This window comes from Hemicordylus capensis, chromosome 3, assembly GCF_027244095.1.
Source record: "Hemicordylus capensis ecotype Gifberg chromosome 3, rHemCap1.1.pri, whole genome shotgun sequence".
NCBI lineage: Eukaryota > Metazoa > Chordata > Lepidosauria > Squamata > Cordylidae > Hemicordylus > Hemicordylus capensis.
The window spans coordinates 93,184,724-93,204,520 of record NC_069659.1 but is presented as its reverse complement, the minus strand read 5'-3'; the positions used below and the strand labels follow the sequence as shown (position 1 = coordinate 93,204,520).

The following is a 19,797-nucleotide window of genomic DNA, read 5'->3' as shown; positions in this document are numbered from 1 at the left end:
CTCCTGAACTAGGGTAGGAGGCATCTCCTACTTTCTTCATCATGTCAAGTATCCTATTACATACCTGAGAACAGTTTAGTAGCCATGTGCAGGACTAACAGGAGCACTCCACCTAATCATAAAAACATAACAGCCCTGCTGGATCAAGCCCAAAGCCTATCTAATCCAGCATCCTGTTTCACAGAGTGGCCAATCAGATACCTCCGAGAAGCCCACAGGCAAGAGCTGAGGGCATGTCCTCTCTCCTGCTATTGCTCCCCTGAAACTGGTATTTAACTGGTATCTGAATAGTCCTATCTCCAGTGCTGTCATTCTTCCAGATGATACCAAACTATTTAGGGTAGTGAGATCCAAAACAGATTATAAGGAGCTCCAAAAGGATCTCTCCAAACTGGATGAGTGGGCGACAAAATGGCAAATGTGTTTCAATGTAGTCAAGTGTAAAGTGATGCACATTGGGATGAAAAAAACCCCAACTTTACATATATGCTGATGAGATCTGAGCTGTTGGTGATTGAGCAGGAGAGGGATCTTGGGGTCGTGGTGAACAGCTCGTTGAAAATGTCGACTCAATGTGCGCCAGCTGTGAAAAAGGCCAATTCCATGCTAGGGATCATTGGGAAGGGAATTGAAAATAAAATGGCTAATATTATAATGCCCTTATACAAATCTATGGTGCGGCTACACTTGGAGTACTGTGTACAATTCTGGTCACCATATCTAAAATACAACATCTGTTGTAAACCACCCAGAGACATAAGTTTTGGGCAGTATAAAAATATGTAGAATAAAATAATAAAATAAAATAAGGACATTGTAGAACTGGAAAAGGTGCAGAAGGGGGCAACCAAGATGATCAGGGGTTGGGATGAGGCTGAAGCGTTCCAGCGCCTCTTTGAAGAGGCACTGAAATGCTTCAGCTCCCTGGCGCCAAAACTTTTTGGCACGGGGTTCTTTTAAGAGGAGGCGGGCAGGGCCTAACTGCCCATCCTCCAAGCCCCTGCTGGCCCACTGTGGTGCTATTGTTATGGAAAGACTTCTGTGCAAGCAGCAGCTTGTTCTGCTTGCTCCTCTAAAATGCCATGCTGTGGTGATGGAATGTGTCCCCGGCATCCCTCACATGGTGTCGGCATGTAAATGCAGGGCCAGCAGCAGCATGCTGATTCCACAAATAGCATCGATGCATGTGCCAATGCCACGCGAGAGATGCTGGGAACACATCTCATCACTGCAGTGTGGCATTTTTAGAGGAGCAAGCAGCACAAGCTGCCGCTTGCATGGAAGTTCTTCCACAACAATTGTGCCGCGGCGGGCTGGCAGGGACTTGGAGGATGGGCAGGTAGGACCTGCCTGGCTCCTCTTAAGGGAAACCTGTGCCACCCTTTGATGTACACTGAAGCAATTCAGTGCACATCCCTAAACAGGGGCCTAGAGCATCTTTCTTATGAGGCAAGGCTACAACATTTGGCACTTTCTAGTTTAGCTTAGAAAGAAGATGACTGCAGGGAGACATGATAAAGGTCTATAAAATCATATTGTGAGAACAGCCTTAATGTGTAGCTTGACTCTTAGGTGACTCATGATGTTGGATAGTCACAGCTCATCATTCATTTCAGTGAATTCCATTTCTTTCATCACTGTATGTGTACAATGAGGCAGTTTAAGACGTAAAATCATCATGACCCACAGTTGTACAAACATTCCAACAGAAAGCAGGTGGACAAACACATGCATGGGCAATAATGGAGTTTATGTTGAACTCCAGTGCCAGGGAGCCTGGCCACCGTGTTCTCCCTGGGCTTCCTGTTTACAGAGAAACAGTCATTTGTCCACTACATTCATACACATAGGCACAGTGTTACCCTCAAGGATAGTAGTACGCAGCAGCTGCAGCAGGAGAAACAGTTGTGAGATGGCAGCAGATTGGAGCAATAGAGGTAGTAAGGAGTAATGAAATCCTTTCAGCGATTTTTGCAGTGCTCTTGCTGCAATATATTGTATATAGTTTTCCTCTCAGGCAGTCATAGTACTTGATAGATAAAACTTGTTACACCCACTCTTCCTCCTCAAGTTGGATTTAATTCTGCAGTTGACTTAATTAAGCAGAGACTTTGGGTTATTGTCTTTTAGGATCTCTCTGCTCACCCACTTATAGGCTGTTCGCCTTGCTCCCTAACCATTGTGTATGGCAATTATTTTAATCTAACTGCCTACCTTCGGAATCTGTATGCAGCCAAATATCATAATGCTTTCATCTTGCTCAGATTTAATTTCTTGCCCTCTCAGGTCTTTGCAGGAGATATGCTGTTGCTTCACTGCCCCGATGAAATAACTAAGAGGTGAAACCAGCAGGAGATGGGCTCCTGTTCTGTAATTTCTATTGTGGAGTGCACCAACAAATAATAGCTCCTTTATTAGCTGCCCAGACAGGTAGATCTGCCAAATTTTTTGTAAAATATTTGTTGACAGATAAAAGTCCTAGAGTGTCAGCTGTGGCAAAGTTTCAGTCAGTGCCACAGAAGACCAGGAAGAAGTTGGGGGGTTCATTCTGAAAGGATTGAACTGGTGCAGGTTCTTTTGGGTCATGTTGCTTTTTCCTGATTACTTGTTTTCTGTTAGATATTGTGATTTTATATAGTAATCAAAATTATTCTATTTTCTTTTCATTTCATTCCAGACCTGTTGACCATAAGAAAATAACATAAAGAAAAATCAAAATACAGTTTTAATTACCTAACATTACAATCAGGTTCCTCCTAGCATGTGGGAAAGGATGGTAGAAAAATATGCATATATACATCCGCTTTCCTCCTTTGTGAACAGAAAATGTTTGGATATTATGCTACAATTTGACAGTTGAAAAATAAAATGTATCCTATATTGGATGTCTCCCAGTTTCAGCCACCTTGAGCAACAAAAAAAGTATTTCCCAGCGTATTTTAACTGTTGTCAGAAGTTTACATTCTTAAAACTTCCTAAGAGGAAACAGAATGCAATTGTCTCTATAGATAAATATTTTCCTTAGGGATTTTCCACAGCAATTTCTATTGCTTAATATTGCTTGCTTTCATTGTCATATGAAAATAAATGGAAACACAGACATTTGAATTTTAAAAAGTCACTTTTAAGTACACTGAGGTCAGCAGCAGCTCTTACACCATACAAGAGCACTAAGAGGAAAAACATATAACATACGGAGCAGTCATTACAGACACTGGGGTGTCTCACTCACTATGACATGCAGCTAGAAACAACTCAAAAGCAAGCTAACATACATAACAAAACAGAGAAAAGCCTAGAAAAGTGGCTACACAGTCAACTGGTAAAGCCCTGGCTCATAAAGTCTATAACAAAAGATGTTCATCAACATCAATAATGCTCCATAATTTCATTGTAATCAACAATTAAGGTCTTATTTCAACTGGTAATAGGCAGTGTCCTGCTGACAGTATAGTTGTGCCAACCCAAACCTACAATAGGCAACAAGAATTGCTATTATTTTCATCAAAACAAAATTCTCTTGCATTGGTGGTTTTATATGTAATGCCTGCACACTGGAGGGCTCCCCATGCTTAGAAGATAGATATCTCCCCAATGGAGACCAAAACCTGGAATCTCATTCAGAAATGCAAACCAAAAACTAGTCATTTAGTCAAAGCAGGTACACAAATATTTAAAATTATGCAAGATCAGAGTGGGACGAGGCTATTTTAACACTTTTAGGGCATTGTATAAATCTGTCTGAAGGTTGTTCAACTTCAAGCAAAGTGCTTATGTGCATCACAGTTCAAGAAAGGAAGGAAACTTTATTTTGACCATAGTCCACTTACTCTTGAGAAGCCTTGTTCATTTAAATAAGGCTCTTCTGGAGTAAATGGGTTGTGATGGTATCAGATTTATGTAATGCTCTGTAGGCAACTGTCTCCCTAAACAAGGCTTGAGCACTTTATAACCCTGGGAGGGAGGGAGAGGGAAAGAGAGAGATCACATCATCATAACTTCCCACGGAACCTGTCTTGTTAAATGCTTGTTATGTTTTGATCTTGATTTTCAAGTTGGAGTTATATTTGTCCAAATATAATCATCAAAAGGCTGGAGACCAATGAAGGCAATTCAAGGAAACAGTAACGTCATTTTCCCTACCTGATGCTACTGGTATAATCAAATTGCAAAATAAATACCAGGTACAATGAACTGGGCACTTGAAATAATATAATGTGTTTTTGGCCAATTCCCATCATTCTCATTCGGGTTTCTACTAAAGAATTTTCCAGTGCCACTGCAGCCTCATCAAATCCAGAAGGACTGCAAGTGAATAGGACAGAAGATTTTGCCCTGAACTAATGAGTTGCAATCCATGTTCAGACTTACAGTATAATACAGGTAGAACTGAAAATAACATTTTCAGTGGCACAAGGGGAAAACTGATAATCTGACTTTTAGTAAGTGAGTATTTCACAGTACTACTACTACTTTTTGCAAATCTACAAGTACTACTACTTTTTGCAAATCTCCATTTCCATGGGAAATGAAGTCATGACAAGAAAATCAAATATTGTACATGGATAGCATGAAAATACATATGAGAGAAGAAATCTTCTGCATATAATTTAAGCAAAAGCACCATTCAAGCTACATTTTTAACTTTTATGATGCTTCACTTACTATGATAAATTAGTGCCTGTAGGGAACACACAAATAGCTGGCATGAAAAGTGTTTATTTCAGTTGCTGTACATTAAAAATAACATACACTTCAAAGGCTAGTTTAGGGATAAGCAGCTTATGGCACATACATATGGAGCTTCTTCAGAGTTTCCAGTTCTGAACTGTCTTGTCATCACTGTTGAATGTTGCTAGTGTATGTCTGATTGGGCATAAACATGGAGACTGAAACAAACACTGCCTACTGGAACCTATGTCCCCAAATCAGACCTGCAATGATTGTTGGTCATCAAGTTCTGAAGATCTCAAGACTGACTTTACACAAAGCCAGAATAGCAAACATATAAAGATTGTGAGTGGGGCTGCTTGTTTTCTCAGCTCACATTTATGTCCATATCTGGTGCTGGAAAGAAGGGCAATGATGAAAGGAAAGTGATTGTTTTATCTTCACACTGTGATGTTACCATGGGCTTCTGCTTCCTAAAGAGAAGACATTTAGACATTTGATGTAAATATTAGCTTTTAGCACAATAGCACAGCTTCAGCCCAAGCAATGCAAATAAAAACAATGAAAATGGAGGGGGGAAAGACAAATAGGAGTATTATTCCTCTTAATGTAATGATTGGTCTGGAGCCTCCATGCTATAACTCAGATGGTTTCCAACTCCTGCAAATGCAAGACTGAACAAAGATAGCAACACCTATAGGAACTTTGTCTGACTCATTAACAGTCAACTCCTTAAGCCTGAAGAATTGAATCCACACTGGCAAAGCTATTCAAGGGACAGATCCTCCATTCAGATCTCTTGGCAGGCTTGAGGCTTCAGATTTGGACCACAGAGAAGGAGGATGCATTCTTCCCCCTACTTCTCCCTCTGAAGATGCCCAGTGAAAGAGGCAGAACAAATACCTTCTTTGTAACTTTCCCCTCCTCGCTCATACATGCACATGTGCTTCACTGCTAGGAAGGAGACAAGATTTCCCTCACGCTACCTGGTTGTAGCACAGACAGAACTGGTGAGAATCTCAGGGCTACTCCACCACCTTCTCTGCAGTACAGCAAAAGGGGAGGGAGTCATAAAGCACACCTCTTCCACAGCACTGATGCGTGATGTCCTCCTGAAGTGTTTTGCTAGAGCACATTTAAAGGTCTGAACAAATATACCAACTGTGGGAAATTTTAGTTAAACTAAAATTAATTAATTATTAGTTAATAAAGGAAATTTGCAGCTCCCAAAACAAAGTACATATGGATTTAATATAAAAATTTAAGCATTGGCACCAGTATGCATCCAGTAGATTTGTAATGAAGTAGTCTTTTGAATTATTTCACACCAAATCAATCATGTCAAACAGCAGTGATTATACCAGTGTTTTCATGCAATGCCAAATTGAAAATGTAATGTTTTATTGAAATCAATGGGACTTATACTGTTCAGAAGATAGCACACTGAATATGAAAAAACAGTTATTGTGTATATCCATAATTTACGTGCAGGTAGGGAGGTATATTGATTTGAGGGCCTAACATTGCTAAAGGCACCACATTTTGAGAAGGACATTGAGGGGCAGAAAGAGGTTGAAGGTGGCCCCTCCAGCCACCTGTATTTGCAGCCCTGCCCACTCACCCACCTACACCCACGTGCCCATTTACACCCCACTGCTCCCTGCCCACAGGCAATGCCTTTTCCTTCCCTTTTCCAGGCAGTGCCTACCTGCCTGCCAAAACTTCCCTTTTCCAGGCAGTGCCTACCTGTTGGGCCTGAACACCATGCTTGGCCCCAACCCCGCACCACTCATGCCATCTGGCGATGTGACTGCACTGACCCATGTCAGCATGAGAACAGGCTTGCCTTAAAGAGGCAGTGTGTTCTCACTGGGATTTGCCAGTAAGCCAGTACTGGGTCTGAGGGAACGTCAGGTGGATAGTGCTGGGGGAGGAGGCACACCCCAGAGACCTGCAGCCCCAGACTTTTGTCCCCCTTTGTCCAATGGTGGCTATGCCACTGAGGACATTGATAAGCTGGAACAATTTCACCAAAGGGTAACCAAGGCGGTGAGGACTCTGGAAACCAAGTCCTATGAAGAACAGTCAAGAGGACATGTTCTCTGTTACTCCTCAGGGCAGGACTAGAACCAAAGGGTTTAAATTACATAGAAGCAGATTCAGACTACACATTACAAGGAATTTCTGCTCTAAGAACTACTTGACACTGGGGCAGTCTGCCTTGCACCATGGTGGGCACTCCTTCAATAGAGGTTTTCAAATAAAGGATGAACAGTCACCTGTCAAGAATGTTGCAGCAGATTCCTGCAAAAAGCAGGGGATTGAAGAAGATGACCTCCAAGGTACCTTCCAACTCTATGGTTCAATGTATTATTTGAGAGGGCCTTTATTGGGGATGCCTAAATTGCTCTGGTTTAGGAAAGAAAGTCAGTTGGGGATCATGGGCTACTCTAATATAAGTGGTTGCTCAAGTTTCCCATCGGAGTAACAAGATGCTGAAAGAGGGAGAGGGGGGAGAAAGCAAGCAAGCAAGATGTTCAGTTGCCAAGGACTCCTAACTACTTTCTGCAATAACTACTCTTTTGTTTGAAAAGTCTGAACATAACTCAGCCAGAGGTAAGCATATTTAAGTCTCAAAGATTTCAGTAATGATGGAACTTTAAAAGTGCTTATGTTTGTAGAACCATGTCCAATTTTTTTCCTGCAAAAGGCCCACTAATGGGCATGAAAGAAAAACAGTGACAGCAAATTATTCACATTACTTACACTTACAAATTACTTACTTACACTTATTGTTGACTGCTTTAAAAATGAGAAATATTACCTACTTCCCTTATTTACTTATAGAAATTGAGACAATTAGGATTTTCAGATGGAAGCTGAAACCACATTGCTTGTCAGCGTAACTACCTGAACAATCTTTTGAAGGAAAACATCATACTAAGTTGTACTAAGATTCTTCTTCCTCTTCCTCCTCTTCCTCTTCACCTTCTTCCTCTTCTTCTACTTCCTCTTCCTCCTGTGCTTCTTCCTTATTTACATAAATGAGTGAAAAAACTTTCAAATTGTGGAACTGAAACAACTATTGAAATAGAGGGATAAATATGACATAATTATTTCATCCTAGACAAACATTTGTGGGGGGAAAGAACACTTTGCACTACACTGCAAAATCTACAACCATTTTAAAGATCAGCCAGAGTAGGAAGAATCTAGTCTCCTGCTCACAGATATTTCTATTTTAAAAAATCGATGTGTACTCTGCTTTAAGGCTTTTTCATGTATCGGTTACACAATTCCGAAGAAGAAAAAGCTTACACTGGAAGTAATGCACTCCACTTGCAATCACACCATCTTGCAAGCACATTTCATTTGTAGAAATACAAGTTTTGCTTGCGCACCCAATCAGTTTCTGCCAATTCTTCCATTCCACTGCAGACCCCTAAGCCACATCCATACTGTTCTGGAGGGTCTCCTGACCCCTTCTAAACTTTTCTGTGGCAGTAGTGGGAGGGAAAGAAGCTGCTTTACTCAACAGTTGTTCCAGTCATGCAAGTCTGGATCCAAGCCTTTGCCTAGTTCCAATAAAACAAAAATTCTGCATCATCATTCTCCATTTTTCTACCTGGAGGCTTTTCAGAAAGCAGGCTTTACTGTGGATTTACCACAAGGCTTTACTGCAAGTTCAGGGCATAACAATTAACAAAAAGAGGATTTATTTATTTTTACCCTGGACACAAATCAGGCTAGGTTCCAATACAGAGGGAGAAATCTGAATTGTGTGTGCTGTGCTGTGTGAAATATCACACAGACTTCAAGGTAAATCTGGCTGATATGTGAATGCACACCCACTCTCCCAAAGTAAAATTGCGGTAAAGTCACCGTCTCCTGGAGATCTTGGGCCCCCAAGGATAATCATACTTGAACATAAATGTTCCTTGCTAGGCATTAACTTGGTTCATTATTTAGTTTAGGACATGACAATGGTCAAAGAGATATTGGAAGTGGCTGACATGAGGAGGAAAGTCATTTAAGCAGTCCCATTGAAATAAAAAAAATTACTTAAGTAGTCCAATTGAAATTAGGATGTTAGTCAATGGGACTACTTTGAGTAATTTTCCTCACATCAGCCAATGAGTTTACAGAAAAAATGATAAAGCAGAAAGAAAAGTGCATGCTAAAAAAAAATAAGATGCTACTATACTTCTGTTGCCGGTTGTTCTTCACCTTCTTCCTGCAAAAGAGAACATTAAAAACATTCTTTAAAAAAACAGACCCACAAAGAAAATCAGATAGAGATTGATAACAAAAATATCCTTGAGATGAGACAAAAACATAAATTGCAAGGTGGAAAGGACTGAGTCTTCTGCCCCACCTGAAACACCTGGAGGCCATTCCTTTCATTCTGTCCCAAGAAGTTTCAAATATAGTTGGAATAGGAGTGACAAGAATATGGCAGCAAAGCAGAACATTTCTACTGGTCACCATGGCCTTGACAAAACAATAAGCTTCCCAGTTCCATCGGTGGTTTTTCTGTTTTGTTTTGTTTTTAAACCACAAATCAGAAAAAATATTGTGCAGGATGGAATCTCATTTATTATATATCAGTTGTATGCCTAGCATCTTAATGAAAACACTTAGGGTCATAGCTACATGTCACAGGAGGCACGTGTTTAGTGCTTGGGTGTTGTTGTTTTTTAAATAATAAGTCACAACCAGATCAGGCTTTATGGAACAGAATCTGAGCAGAGACAAAAAGCTTGAACCCTTGTGTTGAAAAAATTACACTGGCTACCGATACGTTTCCTGGCAAAATACAAGGTGCTGGTTATTACCTATAAAGCCCTAAACAGCTTAGGCTCTGGGGATTTAAGAGAACATTTTCTTCACCATAAGCCCCACTGCCTGTTGAGATCATCTAGAGAGGTTCGCCTGCAGTTGCCAGCAACCTGTTTGGCAGCTACTCAGGAACGGGCCTTCTCCATTGCTGCCCCTGGACTTTGGAATGCGCTCCCTGTCGAAATAAGAGCCTCCCTATCTCTGGCAACTTTTTAAAAGGTGCTGAAGACACCTTTATCCACCCAGGCTTTTGATTAGATTTATGGTTTTAATACTTTTAATGTTGGGTTTTAAGTGATTTTAATGTTAGTGTTTTTAAATGATTTTAATTGTTTAATTGATTTAGTTTTGATTTCATTGGTTAAATGTATTTTAATGGTTTTTATTTGTTGTAAACCAATGTTGTACCATTTTGGAGGGGCGGTATATAATAAAATAAAATAAAATAAAATAAAATAAAAAATAATAAACCCCCATTACGGAGCAGGAGCACCACAGATGTGGTTTTTCAAGGGGGGGAAATCTCTCATTGGCACCAATAGGAGTTTCTTCACTTAACAAGAACCAGTTGGGGAGCAGTAGAGATTTGGATTGGGATCATGGTGGGGCAGTGTTAAAGTTCCTCTTCCCCATCATGCGCTACCGGTAATGTATAACTTAACCCTTACACTCAGTGCTATATTTTGCAATCCCCCAATGACACAGTCAAAGGCATTCTTACCCCTGGACTTTGGGGCTGAAGTCCAGGACCTCCATACCTCCTGGGGCCCCCCGAATGTCTTTGGTCTGTCCTGGGTAGTGTAGTTTGTGCCCTCAAGAACCTATGTGTTAAAAAAATGATGCTGAGTTTGCAGTGGGGGCGGGGCTCCAAATGCCTTTAGGTCCAGGCTCCAAAATTACCTCGGTGTACCTCTGGACACAGTACAAGTTTGGAATTTGGCACTGAGTGCAGAATGCAGCATTCTGAAAATTTCAGTTTTCTTTTAAAAACATGTCATTTTTTAAAAGCATATTTTTTAAAGAGCATGTGTGAGTGATGCCTTGGGAATTCCCAAAAACTGGCAGGGAGGGAGGGGTCACCAAGCCATCCAATGAACAAGGGGAGGAGTTTCAAAGCCTATACAACTCCTGTCCTAGCTGGTACAGAATAATTTTTCCTAAAGTAATTTTAAAAAAACCTATGTAGCTTGTTTGCCTAATTTAGCATAGGCTGAAGTATTCAGTTGATCTTTGCACAGAATTTGGGGTACCTGAGTGCACAATTGTTACTTTAGTTTTGTGCAAAGTAAACACAGCCATGGTTATATCTCCTCCGCTAACAGTCACGCATAAGCAAACCTTCAGCTCAGGTTTGGATTTCAGAAGCCCATGACGACTGCAAAAAGGATAGAGGTTTATGAACCCCTCAGGGTTAGATATGTCCTAAGGATAACTCTACAACCAGGAAAAAGTGAGGCTGTTCTTACAATCAGCCTAAACTGGGCTAGGAGAGCCAAGTCCAGTCTTTATTGATCAAGAACTGCCGGGAGCCATGCAGCTCCCAGCAGCAGCACGGAGGCAACATCCGCAAAGAGGCCAGCCTCTTAAATGAGGCTGAGAGAGCAAGTGCTCCCTTAACCCCATTTTAAAAATTGTATGCCAGCCCCAGCTGCTTGCCATAATGCCCTGCGCAAGTGCACGAGGCATTATGGGGATCCCTCTCAGAGCTGCTTGCCAGCATTGAGAGGGATCCCGATAATGCCTCGTGCACTTGCGCAGGGCATTATGGGAGTTCCGGGGGCAGGGAGATGCCCAACCTTCCATGTTACCTGAGGGGGCAGCAGACTCTTTGAGAAGTTCATCTGCCGGGGTGGGGCACTAAGCTTTTGAAGGCTTCCTTCCCTCACCCCTTTTGATCCCTTTCTCAGATCGTGAGAAAGGGCTCAGTGTTTCTCTGAGCCGTTGAGGATTTGTTGTTGACAATAAATAAATAAATACAGGGCATCTGTGACAGCCATTCTCTCTCTCTCTCTCTCTCTCTCTCTCTCTCTCTCTCTCTCTCTCTCACTCTCTCTCTCTCTCACACACACACACACACACACACACACACACACGACAGGTGCAACAGATAATTTTTTTCTTGATTTGCTTCTTCTGCACCTATGCTTATTAGAATCATTTGGGCTCTGCACAGATCCATCCTATGGCCTCTGCAAGGTCAGATGACGAAGAAGGGTCCTGAACACAAGAGGACTCCAACCACAGTATCAAGCAGAAATTAGATGTCTGCTACTTTTTAATGTTAAAGAGGAATTCAGAGTCACCTCCAGGTCATCTTAATTGAGGAAGCAGCTGCAGCTCATAGTTTTCATTCCTCTTCGGGCATGCAGGCCAGACACACTGAAAGTGACCCTTAGGAATCTGATGCTGGTGCACTTCTGAGGAAAAATTCTTACTCAGCGGAGCAGCAGTGTGGTTGCTTAATAAGCAAGACAATGTCAGAGAGCTTCCTAATGGGCACCATTTTTAAGAACAGTTTTCTCAAGATAGTGAGCTCAAAAAAATAATAATGACACACATAAGAAACAGAAGGGAAGACTGGTCACTAATGGTATTTGATCTTTGATCAAAATAAAGATTGATGATAACTTATACAGATGGGCAGCCCAGATTTGCAGGAACAGTGTCAGAAAAGATAAAGCTCAGAATTAGCTGAGGCTGCTGAGGGATGCTAAGAACAAAAGAAGGAGATTTTCCAGGGATGTTTTAAGACAAAGACAGAAGGTCTGCTGCCCAGTAAGGGTGGTGAAATATTAACAGTTACCAAAGAGAAGGTGGAACTGTTCAGCTCTTCATCACAGTGGACTCCTGGTGGAAGTAAGTGCTGATGAAGGGTGAGAGGAGGCAGCAGCACTGCAGAACTCTCGTAGTATTGTTGCTTTCTCGCATACATTTCCCCATCCACAAATGGGAATATCCCACAGGTTGGGATGTCTACATTGCAGATGGTCAGGAAGGTGAAAGAAAACAGCAGCAGTATGAGAGATTTGCAATGATGCTGCCTTCTCCAGCATTTCCCACATGGACACTGAGATCTCAGGGGTTGGTTGGGGCCCTTGGCCAATGTCAACTTGACTGACCCCAACACAGCACCTGTTTCTACATAAATAATACATGTTTTTTTTTAGAACTCAGAAAACCATGTATTATTCTTATATATGGTCTTCTGACAGAGGGGCTTTTACCCTTGGATCATGTATTATTCTTTGAACAAGAAAAGCAAAAGGGAAAAGAAAAGAACAGAAAAATACCTGTTCTTCTGTGGGAACTTCGGTAGCATCAGCACCTGCATCGTCTTCTGTATGTAACTCATTCTCTTCATTAGCTTCAGACTTTTCAGTCTCCTAGCAACAAAAGAAAGAACAGCGTGAATAATATTTGAAAGTCAAAGAGGGGAAGAGAGTAAACAAACATGATTTCTAATCAGCCTCCACTTCTTAAAGGCATCTAGTAAATATTATGTGTACATGAATACACTAGTTGCTTCAACTATTTATTAGAAAAAGAACAAACTGTCTGCATTACATTACCATAAATGTTGCTACAAGTTTTAAATTAGGTCTGCAAGGTCACGTTATGCCCACAGGATGGAAGTACAATAAACTCCAGGGCACTCTGAATTGCTCTTGGGAGTTGTTTACATGGAGTTTCTATGGAATGCCAGCATAGTTTATCAATAATAGTCACTGCCTTATTTGTTTACACTCTGTTCTGCATCTCAACCACACTGACTTGCATTTAACCAAGAATGGATACATTCAGCCACTGAGTACACCATATTGAAATAAGTTATTTCCTGGTGTTCCGCTCATCTCGTTGCAGACTGAATTATATTATTATTTATTGATTGATTTGATTTGATTTTGCATATGAAGCACACACGATGTCTTTCCTGTACATGCAAATGTGGTGTTTTTGGTTAATCCATTCCTTGACCCAGGCCAGCCTTTGAATGGTGCTTTAGTTATTTTAGTCCAGTTCTGGGGTGGAGGCGGGGCTAACAAACAACCGGCAGCAAAAGCATTGAAAGCAGTTTGCAGTTGCCTCTCTGTAAAGATTATCTATTCCATCAAACCATAAATATTCCTAATTGTACTGCACTGCCTTGTCCTTGAGTGCCACAACACTTTCCCTCTGGATTCTACAGCAAATTGTCTTTTTATGCTATTATTCTATTGCTTTTATTAGAGAAAGCAAAGAAAACCCCATGCACCGCAGCAATAAAATTCCAGAAGAGTCCTCAAGTACTCATTTTGCAGAGAGATAAAAGTACTTGTATTACTTCTGCTGTGTTTTGCTCTTCTCCTGCAACTTCACCATTTGGAACAGCTGGTGCCTCCTCGGCAATCCATCCCTCCTGGAATAAAGACAATATTTAAAGATCTCAACAGAACGATATTGAAGAAATGGAGCCCAGAAAGTTTGTATGTATGCATGCCGGCATCAAACATTGCAATGATAGACTCAGCATACACAGCTGCATATCAGTCACAGTTTCTCCCACCCATACAGGTGAAACTCGGAAAATTAGAATATCGTGCAAAAGTCCATGAATTTCAGTAATGCAAATTAAAAGGTGAAACTGATATATGAGACAGACGCATTACATGCAAAGCGAGATAAGTCAAGCCTTAATTTGTTATAATTGTGATGATCATGGCGTACAGCTCATGAAAACCCCAAATCCACAATCTCAGAAAATTAGAATATTACATGGAACCAAGAAGACAAGGATTGAAGAATAGAACAATATCGGACCTCTGAAAAGTATAAGCATGCATATGTATTCAGTACTTGGTTTGGGCCCCTTTTGCAGCAATTACTGCCTCAATGCGGCGTGGCATGGATGCTATCAGCCTGTGGCACTGATGAGGTATTATGGAAGACCAGGATGCTTCATTAGCGGCCTTCAGCAATTCTGCATTGTTTGGTCTCATGTCTCTCATCCTTCTCTTGGCAATGCCCCATAGATTCTCTATGGGGTCAGGTCAGGCGAGTTTGCTGGCCAATCAAGCACAGTACACTGTATACTTTCCAGAGGTCCGATATTGTTCTATTCTTCAATCCTTGTCTTCTTGGTTCCATGTAATATTCTAATTTTCTGAGATTGTAGATTTGGGGTTTTCATGATTGTGGATTTGGGGTTCGTCATGATCATCACAATTATAACAAATTAAGGCTTGACTTATCTCGCTTTGCATGTAATGCGTCTGTCTCATATATCAGTTTCACCTTTTAATTTGCATTACTAAAATTAATGGACTTTTGCACGATATTCTAATTTTCCGAGTTTCACCTGTACCTTGCTTGGTCCATCCCCATCCTTGCCTACTATGTAGTTCACCTGAGGTATTGAATGCAAGAGTTAGTGAGGGAGGGGGAGGGGATGGTAAATGGGGAGAGAACAGTCAAGACGCAGAAGCTTTGTCTCTCACAGTACTAGAGCATTTTTTAAAGGTATGTAAATATTTTCTGGTATATAAACTTGGAAATCTTCATCAATGTATTTTCATTTTAAAAATGTGTTTTTTTGCAGGGGATGTTACCCATTGACTTGTTTAGGTACACTTAAGGCTACTGATTAAAAAAACAACACAGGTTTATATGAAAAGAATGCAAAACTGTGATATGACACAGGTGGTTTTTTAAGAGGGATGCCATCTTGTATGACATTTAAGTTAAATAAAAACCAAAGGGCAGATTTCTGCATTAACATGCAAATACTCCTCAGAATATATTACCATGTATGAAAAATAGATTCATTCTCTCTCTCTCTCTCTCTCCCTCTCTCTTTAGTTCCTTTGTACTGGAATAAATAGAAATATAGCAAGCATGACTTGTCCCCTGATGAAAGGGAGACTAGAAGTGTGAGCACTCTAAGATATTCCCCTCAGGGGATGGAACCGCTCTGGGAAGAGCAGAAGGTTTCAAGTTCCCTCCCTTGCTTCTCCAAGATAGGGCTGAGAGAGATTCCTGCCTGCAACCTTGGAGAAGCCACTGCCAGTCTGTGAAGACAATACTGAACTAGATAGACCAATGGTCTGACTCAGTATATGGCAGCTTCCTATGTTCCTACAAATCAGTATACTTTAGCACAGAATTGAGTCGCTCTTTCTTTGAAGCTGTTGCTCTTATCACTTTAAATGTTTCTCAAAAGTCTTCTCTCCCCCCCCCCCACAACCTGCTTTTATCAACCTGTCTTTATTGCTTATTACAACATGGAGAAAACTGCAGAATTATATTGCCATACATTAATAGGCCATAATCAAGAACCTTGACAACAGAGATGTCACTCCATCCTTTCAACACAGCCAGCTGTCCTGCATAGCCGTCATTTTTCAAATTGCATATCTGTACTAAGAAGAGGGGCCACTCTCAGGAAGAAATCTCCCTCTCACTTAGCACAGCAGCTTGATGACATGTCAGACTATTCCTCAGGCAGTTTACAAAGGATATAGTGCCTTCTAACCTGCTGGGTTTTCCCCCCTGATCTAACATCCCTCCATACTATAAAGTGGTTCTGTTTAATGCCTTCAATTGCTTAATTTTTAAAGAAACTATGAGGCCTCATGGTTTGGTCTTCCTAAGATTTCTTTATGCATCCGTGTTTCTAGTATCTTAGTACTCAATTGGGCAACTTACATACTCCTTTAATTTAAAATGCTGTCTAAAAAAAATAATTTAGGGGATACTGAACGGGACAAAGTTTGGGAGTCCTTGCTCGTAGAATTTGGTCAGAGTTCTGGGTACATCAAGAGTTAAAATCTTAATTAAGCCAGAACTAACTAGAACTAGGCCTAGTTTTATGCTAACTTCTGCACCAATGAGTCCTCTTCTTTGTGATACACCAGTGGTCCCGGTGTAATGGGATAGTTAAAGGTTGTCACCAAGCTGTTTGTCCTAGGGTAGAGAATAATAAAAGGCTGCCACAGTGACCAAGCAGGGAAGTTGCCCTTATCAGTGGGTGCAACTCAGCAGCAGCAGAGGCAGGGACAGCTGGGTCAACCAGCATTGTACAGGCACAGAGTTGGTGAATGGCCAAGAGCACCTGGCACACTGCAGCTGCTCCAGTTGCTGCCTGCCTCTGCTGCTGCCAGCATGTGATGCTTGTAAGAGGATGGGATCCTCCTCTCCACCAAACACAGTGGCCTCTTGACACCCCCTGCCCCACCTCAGTGATGGTATCTAGTCCGTGGCAGCTGGTGAGGCAGTTTGCTAGGCAAAGCTGCTGGTAGTTACTTTTTTCCCCCCCAAATTCGATTTTTATTGATTTTAACAACAATAATAATATTGTCATTCATTACAATATACACAAAAGTGGACTTCCCGCACACCTCTCTTCGTGAATCATCAGCTATAGAGTTTACCCTTGCTATAATAATAATTCAAAACATAAATTTAAACCCTTACAAACACAATTAATCTACCTGACCTGCAGTTTTTTTTACTAAATTTCAAACCCTGCTGTAAAGTCCATAGCAGGGAAATTATCCTTTAGATACAACAAGAATGGTTTCCAATCTTCTTTGAAGCCTTCCAAATTTTGATCTCTTATCAGTGTTGTAAGTTTTGCCAGCTGGTAGTTACTACATGGTGATTAAGGGGGGCAGAGGGGAATTCCTACCCAGTGGTGGATTAACAGAGGCAGAGTAGGCATTTGCCTACAGTGGCAAAATTTGAGGAGCAGCAAATTTTGCCCCTCAAATTTTGACGCCCCTCTCTGGGCACAGCAGCAGCAAGGGTGGTGTAGGCAAGAAGAAAGTCCCGCCCCCTTTACCTTATTTTTTAAAAAGGCAAACCTTTTTTATTTAAGGAAAAGGGGCAGCAAAACCTTTTTGCCTATGGGCAGCAAAGAGCTTAATCTGCCCCTGTTCCTACCCTTAACTTCAGGAAAACAGGGTAGTGGTGGCAGCAGAAGTGCATGGTTTGACACTGAACAGATGTGCAGGCACAGACTGCTGATCTCAGCAGAAGCTACTATGCAACTGGAAATTGTGGACCTGCAAGGTGCTAGCTACCACACACCTTTGCCTCTGCTGCCACCTCCTGGTGCCTAAATGGCAGGTACTCCCTTCTGCCTTTGATCACTATGCATTGGCTTATGCCTGTGGTTTTGCCTGGTGAACTGCCTCACTGGCCAGCACTAGATGTAGCATCAGAACCTCTTCATCAGGTTTCCCACTGGAGCCATCATAATACAAAAGAGAAATGTCTTAAGTCTCTGGCTGTAAGCATAATTACTTAGAAATAAGTTCTACAGGAAGAAGAGTGACTTGCTTTCATGTAAATTCAGAAGTAAATGCCAGAGTTGCCAGTTCTGCTGGAAGAATTCCATATTCCACTGAAAGTGTCAAAAAGCCCACTTATATTAGTACTTCAGGATACAGACATTGAAAAATAATATTTTACAAGTATAGATTCTGACAAATTAATAGCAAATGAAGAAAAATTATTTTTATTTCAAAATAAATCTTGTGCCATTAAAAATGTTTTAATTGTATAACAATCTTCACATGTTGAATCAGTATTTAATTTCTTACTAAATTAAGATGAATAAGACCCAACAAAATATACAAACTCATACCTTTGAGCCTGGTGGAGGAGCAAGCCCTAGGAATGAATAAATAATATTTTCTTCTTTTGCAGAGAAAAAGGAGTCAAAATCCTAAAAGGGGAATAAAAATACACAAACATAAGTAAGAGGTTTTTAAGAAAGGTGTTCAAAAGAGACTATACTGCAAACCTTTCTCCATACATTGAAAATGGGAAGCACATTTAATATGCTGCACAGAACTAAACTGACCAAATCATATTGAAATTAATGGGTTTTAACAGGCTGCTACATTCTTAACCAATTTCCCATATTACTTATTAAATCAAATCAACCCAGTCTATAAATCTACATGAGCTCCAAGGCACTTCTGGGATTCTTGCATGTGTAGCCTGCTTCCTTCATTTCAATGGAGTAAGCAGATCTAAAGGAGCATGTGTACACAATATCTTCCTCCATTAAATGAATGGAGAACACATTGCTAGCAGGATGGCACTGTGCACATCATGGAACACCATTGTATCAAGGTGAAACAGGATTAATCTAGAAAGTTGAATCCAGTAAGACACAAGTGCAAATTTATTTCAGTTGGACTTAAATAGGCACCCAGCTTCTTCTGGATCGTGTCCAATAAATGGGCAAATCTAATTGCTGCCATCAAAATATTTTTACAGCATGCAAGAAGTCACATAGACTATTTGAAATAAATTCAGTGTTGTAATCCATATTATATGACCTGTATACTGAACGTTTTGAAAACATCTTGTATTTTTTAAAAATTAAAGTGGATGTGATGTGTTCTCTATAACATCAGAAATCTAAGAGTATGCAAAGCTAAGACAAATGTTTAATAAAACTTCGGAGCAAATATGTATGGATAAATTGTTAGATGCAGTGGTAGTTACCTTTGAGGCATTTTAGGACAGTTTTCATTATATATATTCAATAGATAGAACACGAACTAGGATCTCCCCGGTTCAAGAGCATGTACTAGAATCTCCCCGGTTCAAATCTCAGTTCTCTGAGATTTGAACCAATCTCAGTTCAAATTTCATGACCTCACTAGGTGACCTTAACCAAGCTATTATTTCTCAGTCTACCACACCCATTCCCATCTGTAATGTGGAGATAATTATACAGACTATGCTGATATAAAGATTACTGGGTTAAGGTATGCAGACAAAGCACTTTGATCCCTTAGGACAAATGTGCTATATATAGTACTAGTAGTATAAATCACTGCCATCCATAGCACAAAACATTGAACAAGTCGTATACCTATTTCAGATATTTATATCATTGGGACATTAAAAATCACTTTTAAGTGCTAATGAACAATCTAAAGTTTTCTCTGTACACTACATCAACCATAATAATTGCACACGAGCTGTTTCCACCCCCTCTCCACATGGGGACTACAATGGGACTAAGATGTGATCCACAGTTATTAAAATCAATAAGATATTGGTGTTTACTTCAATTCAGCGGAGATCTATCCAGAAAAGGTAAACCACTAAGCAGTGCTGGTGAAAAACCTCCTTTCATTTAAGCTGTAAATCCACATCCTAAATGGTTTAATTAATTAAAAATTATTTTCACAATACATAATTTATTGAACTTTTATACTACTTTTCAACAATTGTTCTCATGGTAACATACACAAAAAACCAAACTACATAATGAAAACTATTCAAAGC

General features: G+C 40.6%; 1 protein-coding gene across 2 annotated transcripts in view; it reads right to left on the bottom strand.

The window, feature by feature from the left end:
• Window positions 1-3,102: 3,102 nt before the first annotated feature.
• Window positions 3,103-19,797, bottom strand: part of SH3BGR (SH3 domain binding glutamate rich protein) — a 45,801-nt gene continuing 29,106 nt past the window's right edge. The window contains exons 3-8 of one of the 2 annotated variants that reach the window (XM_053310489.1): window positions 18,134-18,214; window positions 13,823-13,906; window positions 12,801-12,893; window positions 8,876-8,905; window positions 7,582-7,702; window positions 3,103-5,144 (exon numbers count right to left, since the gene is read on the bottom strand). In XM_053310489.1, the coding sequence (XP_053166464.1) occupies window positions 7,622-7,702; window positions 8,876-8,905; window positions 12,801-12,893; window positions 13,823-13,906; window positions 18,134-18,214 (369 nt within the window). In that variant the 3' untranslated portion in view covers window positions 3,103-5,144; window positions 7,582-7,621. The remainder of the gene's footprint in view (window positions 5,145-7,581; window positions 7,703-8,875; window positions 8,906-12,800; window positions 12,894-13,822; window positions 13,907-18,133; window positions 18,215-19,797) is intronic. The other variant, XM_053310490.1, reaches the window with a different exon arrangement.